This window comes from Molothrus aeneus, chromosome 3 (assembly GCF_037042795.1).
Source record: "Molothrus aeneus isolate 106 chromosome 3, BPBGC_Maene_1.0, whole genome shotgun sequence".
Classification (NCBI taxonomy): Eukaryota; Metazoa; Chordata; class Aves; order Passeriformes; family Icteridae; genus Molothrus; species Molothrus aeneus.
In genome coordinates this window covers 62,994,258-63,002,798 of record NC_089648.1, presented here as the reverse complement: position 1 = coordinate 63,002,798, position 8,541 = coordinate 62,994,258, and the positions used below count along the sequence as shown (strand labels likewise).

General features: G+C 34.7%; 1 protein-coding gene across 1 annotated transcript in view; it reads right to left on the bottom strand.

Annotated features, from left to right (window-relative positions):
• Positions 1 to 2,658: 2,658 nt before the first annotated feature.
• The window catches only part of TBC1D32 (TBC1 domain family member 32), a 74,425-nt gene continuing 68,542 nt past the window's right edge, over positions 2,659 to 8,541 (bottom strand). Inside the window, exons 32-34 of the mRNA XM_066547075.1 lie at positions 7,673 to 7,813; positions 5,685 to 5,873; positions 2,659 to 3,365 (exon numbers count right to left, since the gene is read on the bottom strand). Of these exons, the coding sequence (XP_066403172.1) occupies positions 3,249 to 3,365; positions 5,685 to 5,873; positions 7,673 to 7,813 (447 nt within the window). The 3' untranslated portion in view covers positions 2,659 to 3,248. The remainder of the gene's footprint in view (positions 3,366 to 5,684; positions 5,874 to 7,672; positions 7,814 to 8,541) is intronic.

Here is an 8,541-nt window from a genome sequence, read left to right as displayed (position 1 = left end):
CTTATGTATGATCAGTTAATAAACAAAATACCAGAAGATGTGTCATAAATATAGCCCGCAGATTTGCAGAAACAGTACAAATACTGCAGCTCTCGAAATTACTTCCTCATGGGAAATAAATGATAGTTACTTCTCCTGGCACAAATACACTGTTACATTTCAAACAAGTTTTTAATTTTTATCTGCTCAAATTAGGTAAAATTTTATCTTCTGTTCTAGTCCAATGTGATATATAGGTAGATATGATAATTTGAGAGGGAAAATGTATGCTGAAATTACCATCTATTCTTGAATCTATGGACAATTGCTATGGATTAGCTAAAAAGCATTTTAAGACAATACAAAATGGTTTAGAAAAGCTGAGACTTTTTAACTGTTGTCCTAGTGATTGAGCTGGACCTATTAAAACAGTCAAACCCAGAATTTTGAGTCCAACTATTTACCACTGATATATTTTTTTCCTATCACATCTAAAATATTTTATTTCAAAGTTTCTAGTTGCTTTCACTGTCAGTATTTCTCTTGTTGTGTGAACATTATATATTGTAATGGAGAAACTTTCTACCTGCAGAACTGTCATTAAAAAAAAAAAAATTGGCAGAGATGAAGAGCTGAAAAGTATTTTTGGATATTACTGGTTTTTATCTCAAAAGGCTGGCTCATGCTGCAGAGACTAAAGGAGGTAATTTGTACATGACACATCTTTTAGAAACAACACAGATATTTCTATCCAGCATGGCATCCCAGCTGATGGTCAGGGGCATATGACAGAGAGGCAGATGCAGCAGAGCTCAGTTTCCTCCAGGAGGAGCCTGGGTCAGGACTGCTGACAGCATATTTGGGAGGGTCATGTCTTCCTACTACCGGCTTCTCAGATTTCCAAGTTGGGGATTTATTTAGTGTCTTGTTTTGGGGGTTTTGCACCATTATGTTTATTTTAAATCAAGTTTAGTTATACATTTTAGGTACAAGGAAGGAAATATTTCTTATCCTTTAGTGCTTGGGCTGTCACTGGGGATTGGGAACAACGAGACAGCTGAAAATAACAGAGAGAAAAAGCCAGACAGAGGTAAATACAATCATGATGGAAAGAAAGGAAGAAGCAGCTGGAAGAGGAAACCAGAAAAATACAAATAGATTTTGAGATAGAAACTGTCTACATCTCAGTAGAATAGCTCCCTGAAAGAAAATAGGGAGCTGAATGGAGAAATTTATATATATATACACCAGCAAAGCTGTATAAGGGAGTCTTCAGACTGGAGGTAATATAGCATGTGAGCATGTCTTCAGGTATCTGTTGCTAAAATGGTCATTTGTTTTCACAGTTACGGATTTAAAGAAGATGCCATTGGTTTCCCCATCACTTCAAGCTTTATTTCAGTCTACTTGTAATAGGTGTCAGTGTCCTGTTTCTGTCATAGGGCAATTTTAAATTATTACCAGGTATTAAGATATAGCATTTACATAAGATTTTCATGCACTAACTATTTTATGGATGTGCTCTAATTAATCATCTCAGCATATACAGAGTGTATGAAAATGTAGCTGTTTTGCAGATGGGAAAACTGAAGTTGATTGAATTGCTGGAAATGCAAAAATTGCTTTTATCAATAGCACTGCTTGGTAGTCAGGCTGATTGCTTTCTACTATTTGTACCTGCCTTTTCTTTCTGGTTATTGTGTACTGGATCTCTTTGGATTAATTTGATGCAGTAGTGATGAAAGTTATTACTATTAAAGGTCAGCTCTGCAGTACCTCTCTCTTCTTTGTTGGGGGACAAGGAATACAAAATGACAGCTATTGATATGGCAAGAGTTCCTAGGTTACTTGTATACCTATCACAAAGGCCTATTTTCCTGAAAAATTTCTGCTGCAGCTAAAGGAACTGATGACTTACTTCATAATGGATATTTAATCACCCATGGTCTGTCTAAAAATATGTATATATTAGTGTTCAAGTGTTATTCACCACCTGGATGTTTGTTATTTGTTGTTTCTTGGTTTGAGATATATGCCTAAATAAGGTTATTTAAGAAAAGAGAAACTGCTATTAAGGTTAAAAGAATATATACCATGTACGTCATAGCATTCACTGGCCTCAGTGTCAGGCAAGCACTTGGTTCTATCAGTTCTTGTCATAATTCCTTCCTCATACTTGCCAGCCTCTTTTATTAATGTAGGTGAGCTAACACAGTTCATAAAAGTGCAAAAGTATTTAAAACATATCTTGGCTAGACAGGAAAAAAAGCTAAATTTGTGAACTTATGAAATGCACAGTCAGGAAAGTAGAAATTAGTGGCAAAACCTTTGTCAATGTTCACTCCTAGGTTGCATATAATTTCAGAAATTTCACAGCAGGTTCTAATGTGTTTTATAATTTGAATTTGAGTATGGGCTCAATTAGTGTATATATAACCATTTTATCAAGTAAAGTTTTTCAGGAACTTTGCAGTAATCTTTAGATTCTCTCCCAGGAATGTGCTAACAAAATCTAAATTCAACATTTTTGGTTTCCATTGGACTTCCAAAACACTGTATCATTAATTTATAATAAAAATATTTTGAGATTATGGATATTCTGTAAAAAAAATGCTATTGCATGTGGTGACAAAACATAGTATTTTCCCCTCTTCTTAAGCCAAATAATAAAGACTCTAATTTCATTCACAACAAAGGTTAATAATGCTTTATTACATAAAACTATTTATTTGGGTTTTTTTAAAGACAGGAGTATCAAGTCTTTTTTCATTGCATGTATTCAAACATTCCATTTTCTCAATATTATCCATAAAGTTGGAACAGAGAGTTTGGTTTCCATTTGTTGACTTTGCTTGCACATGAATACACAACAGCAGTTGTTTCTAAAGAAAAAAATCCCTTTGTCAGATCCAAGCAAAATAGGAAGGCTTTAGGACAGTGCTATAAGGAGATGACAAAAAGAGAATGAGTTGAGAACAGGTACAAGGCTTTATAAGGAAGAAACTTCAGCATTCTACAGGTGCCTTCTGAAGCTGCCTTCTGCTAACTGAAAATGAGGCTGTGCACATAACCTGTCTGGTAAAATTGGGTTATCAAAAGTAGGCTATGTCTTATTGAAAAACTATATTCTGAAAACACTTCTTATTTATTTTACAGTATGTACATTTCAATAGCCTGGCTGATTTTAGGTGAGACTGAGGTATCAATCAATCAGCATCCTTTTAAAGGATGTAATCAAAACTGTAATATAAAGTGCTTGTTTGCTTCATCTATGTGTTCTGTGTTATGTTCCTCATGTCTTTCAGCAGCATTGGTCTGTAGAGCTCCTCCAAGCTTTCCATGTAGTCTAAATAATCACTCACTCGAAATCCATGCAGTGCTTCCTCCTGCACAGATACACAGAGAAAGCATTTATTAGTTAGGAAAAAAAATGTACAACTCAAATTTAATGAATTCCAAGCTTCTAAAGATAGCTCATTTTTTTCTGATTGTCAGAGCCTGGCTGTTTAAAATAGATTTTATTATGTTTTATTTAGAAATACAGATTTGGCAATATCTGCTTCCAGTCAGTTTTTTGGGTTTTTTTTAATCACACACTTGGCATCAGAGAATTTCATTTCACTGGGATGTTGTTTATCTAATTTCTGGAGAATATTTCATTGAAGATTTTTAAGGAAATGAAAGTAAGCTTTAAGAAGGGAAAGCCACGTACTAAAATATTCTTTTGAAAGAAGATTCCTACACCAGCACATGGCATAAGTTTATAAGTGTGGCTTTTATATCCAGCTAGATTGTAAAGAAAAACAGGAGATGAGGATTTTTTTTAATCAATGATAAAAGAAGATTTTCATGAAGTGCTTAAATAAAACCAGAATAAACCGTTCTGCACTACTAAAAGTGAATAATTCTTACTGATTCCAAAACACAGAGTAAAAGGAAGTGCCCTCAGAAAACAAATACATAATGTTCCTTCTCATGGCTACTATATTGGAGGGATAAGGAGGATGCCCCACAGAACACAGGATCTTGAAGAATGGTTAAGTGCAAAAAGGGTTAATTTGTTACTGTTGTGTACTCATCTACCAATCATTATTACCACTGTTGGCAGCATGTGCTGCAAAAAACTCTCTGGAGCCAGTCTCTGTGGACATAAGCTGTACCTCTGGTGTATTAACTGTGAATCTCTGCTAAGTAGAATTCTCCTGAGAACATCTACTCAGGCTTGGAAAACTGCACTTTGGCATCTGAACAGGAATTCGAAATAGTCTTTATATTTCTTCTCCTCTACACAGAAGCAAAGCAAAAGTAAGATTTTTACCTTCCAAGTTGCTCCTCATGCACTGTGAGAAAGCTGACTACGGTGGAATATAAAATTATATATATATATATATATATATATATATATATATATATATATGCACACATATATCTGGAATTAAATAGCATGTAGTGACAGAACAAGGGGGAACGGCTTCAGACTCAAAGAGGGTAGGTTTAGATTTGGTATGAGGAAGAGCTTTACTGTGAGGATGGTGAGGCACTGAAAAGAAGTTGTGGAACACATTGGTAGTATTCAAGGCCAGGCTCAATGGTGTAGTGGAAGATGGATTGGAACTAGATGATGTTTAAGGTTCCTTCCAACCCAAACCATTCTACAGTTCAATTTTTTTTTTTTTGTTTCAATTAATTAAGACTTATCAATAGCAGGAGTTCAAGTTAAGTATGCTCTTTTTTTCTGCACTGGTCACTTAATAAATTGCAGATGTTCCAGTACTGCATTAATTTACATTTTCTCATTAATTTAACAGTACCATGCCAAATGTTTAGTGTGTTTATACTGCATGTGGCAATGTACCATTTCTTTCTTCTGTATTTTACATATTCTATCCAACAATGCCATCAAGATACAGCTTTTAAGACACTTTGTCCAAAACCAGGGAAAAAAACCAATACATTCATTAGACGGTGTAGCAAATATTTTCAAGGAAGCTGATTGGGCTGAGATACTTTTCCATATTTAAGCATACATTAGTTGGATGCAAACTAGTCAGAAAACTATTATTCTTGGGACAGACTAAGATGCAGATACCTAGTTCGCAAAAAAATTTTGCCAGGTGAAAAAAAACTAGCAAAAAAGACAAAAATATCCCTGTGAAGAAGAGTAAGATACTGTATCAATTAATGACTGCAGCTACAGCTATGCACTACCCTGCAAAAAACCTGAAACCCAAACATAATTTATAATTGGGAAAGAATATGAAATTGCAAGGCTGGTTGTACAGTAATTGGTATTTCTTCAAACTACCAGCTCAATCAGCTTCATGCTACATCTTTACAAGCTTCAGCAAGAGACAACTCTGCAAACCCACCTTTCTGGAGAGCACCTCGTTCAGTGAGATTGAGCCCAAATACAGAGAACGGAATCAAATGCTCTCCTAATTTAATGAGCCTATTTTCTTTGCTCATGAACGAAATTGCTCAGTAAAAAATGCAGGAAAGCTATTTTCTGGAAAATAGAAAATTTCCTGCTAGGGAACAAATAAAATTAAAGTATTATTTCACTTGTTTAAAATGACTGAGTGAAATTCAGTAAGAGCTTCAGATTAAATATATATTAATATATATATAAATATATATTAAGTATATATCCTCAGTATTAAGAGCTTTGCTTCTCCTCAGCAGTTGAAAAATTAGGAAACCCTTACTTTGAGAAAAACCTGAAGATCTCGGGCTTCTGTGTGCTTCAGGATGTCTTGCTGTAGGTGTCTGAACAGAGAAATACATATATATATTTGATAATCAGGACCAAGGAAAATACATATGGCAATGTAGTGACAGATCTCACTCCAGTCCATGTAATTCCAGAAACACTGAGTTATCCATTGCAGACAGATCTAGATGAGAATGAAATTATATATAATTAAATCATTCTATACATTCAGTCATAATTAATCAGCTTTATCTCTTTTCTATACTACAGAACCTTTTCCCTGTAACATCACCCCAGCTATGAATAAAAGGGATAAAGTACAAAAGAAGCCAAGATTCACCATTTTTAACAGCCTCTGAATAGACTCCTAGTGAGTTAGACAAAACATTACAGCCTGTATCCATGCAGCTCACTTGTACGAATGTATTCCAGTGCCTCCTGAGGTTGAGACTCAAAGCCCAATGAAAGAAAAAGTGATTTTTTTCAAGATTTTGTTTTAAATGTGTACTAAAGGGTAATGACAGTGATGAAGACATGTTCAACATGGGTTTTCCTTTCAATTAAAGTAGTTATCTGCATTATAAATGAATGTTAGGTCCTTCCCTAAAACACATTTTCATTTAATGAAGTGAGTGTGAACACAGTGACTCCTTTGCCCTGAACTAAATTACAATGTATTAAGAGGTATAATGAACATTTCATTTGGTTCTAGACCACAAATCTTCTGCTAGTCATTCCTTAAAGTGTTTAAAAATATGCAGCAGAATTACCACAATTCCAATTAGATGACAACCATAGTATGGCAGTAAATCTGTTTTGATGTATTTATTGAGGCACACAATCAATTAAATACATCAGAATTGTTTTTACAGTTCAGAGTTTGTTTTTAATGCTGCAGTAAAACTGCAAAATCACAGAGAAGATACAGTGGTACCCACGACTGGCATTTCAGTAGCTCATTAAATAAATGAAAAAAATCATTATTAGCAGTTCAGAACAGTATCTAGTGTACCACTGAATGCACACAATTAAAAAAAGGAAATAGTATAACTTGCACAAGAATAGCTGAAGGAGTGACTGTCCCCATGTATTTTCTTCATCCTAAAACAGGAACCTTATTACAAGCACCTTATTCCTATGCTGAGATAAATTCCTTCATCTGCTACTATTTTCTCCTCAAAAACCAAACCCCAAGATGACTACTTTAAGCAATGTTTGTACCACACTGGCATCTGCCCCATTAAAGAGTTTCTTCAGCTGCAAATCTTGCAGCAAAAAGGAATTTTGAAGGTACAGGATGAAAAATATTTTTCTTGCCTTGGCACAGCAATACACTTTCTCACTCTGGCAAGATGTCCTTTGCATTGACAATCTAACTCACTGCATGGAGCTCTTTACCCTTCATATGATTGCAATCTTTACAAACAATGCTTCATCCATAGCTTTCAATTACTACCAAACAATTGTTGTAAGTAGGCAAAATGAAAGCTGGTGTTATAGATAATTATTCTGCTGTTGTAACACTTCTTTAATATGAAAGAACAGTGTGTTACCTGATTGCAATAGTTATAGTAGCTCATATAAAATTATTTTTTTCTCTAATATCACAGGAGCTGCTTCCTAGTATATAATTACTGCAAATTACCCACTTCTGTCCTATGGAAGATTATTCCAGGGAATAAGGTATTTTGTTTAAATGCTAAATCTGAGGATTTAGTATATATTATTTTTATCAATTTTTCTTCATGAACATGTAATAAAAGGTCATCAGCTCCTGTACACTGGTATTATTCTATGAGTCAGTCACTTTCTATTTTCAGATACTCATATAAGTCGCTATGTGTTCTTATCTCTTATCCTCAGTTTTATAACCACCACACAAGTGCCATTTAGAAAAAAATGGCCAGTAGTTCCTCAGTGTTCTTGATTTTGCAGATTTAAGTCAATAGGTTGATGATCATTTAATAGACTTTGATTGGTTACCTGGGATGGAGTGAAACCAGACATGTGGAAAGCTGAACAGACAAGGGGCAACTCAGCTTTCAGCAACATTTCAACGTGGTGAGCACTGCAAAAATAGACTGGATGGATGCCGTATTCCACTGTTCTAACAGGTAGGTGCATCTGGTTAACAACAACAACAACATCATCATCATCATCAACAATGAAATTGAGGAAAGGATTACAGACTACAGAAATGTGTTGTTTTTTAATGCCTTGCTGAGAACAATATATAAAAATATAACCTTTATATATGTAAGATAAGTAATTCTGATTATTTTAGAGACAGGAAACAGGATAAACAAAATAGGTTGTACTTCCATCAAGAAAAACATGTGGTAACTAAAGTGTTAATAAATATATCCTGATTGTTACTGTGCATTAGTACTCTAGTTCCTTATTGTATACAGGCTCTAATTGTCAAAGCAGACATGGAGAAACTGTTGTTATATTTTAAACAGGAGAATAGAAATAAAAAAAAAAAGATTGATTTCTGCTGAATATTTTTCCTTCATTTTGTGGTGGAGTAAAACTTCATGGTATTTCAACTTGTTTTTTGTGTGCACATATCTTTGCAGTATGTGTGGAGGCTGTGAGCGAAATTCTATTATGTACAACAAAAGGAGCAGAGGTTTTATCACTACTGAAGGCTCTGGATATCAATGCCCAGTTCCAGCTAATGAATCCTTGGCAGCAGTGGTTTTTCAGCACTAGCAAAGTGAAGTAAATTTCAGCACAAATTTCATTATGTTGGAATAACCTCAGGCCAGATTCAGTGCTGAATAGACCGATATCATCACCCCTCTAGTGAACAAGACAGATCACTTGGTATTGCTACAGAAGCCACCATG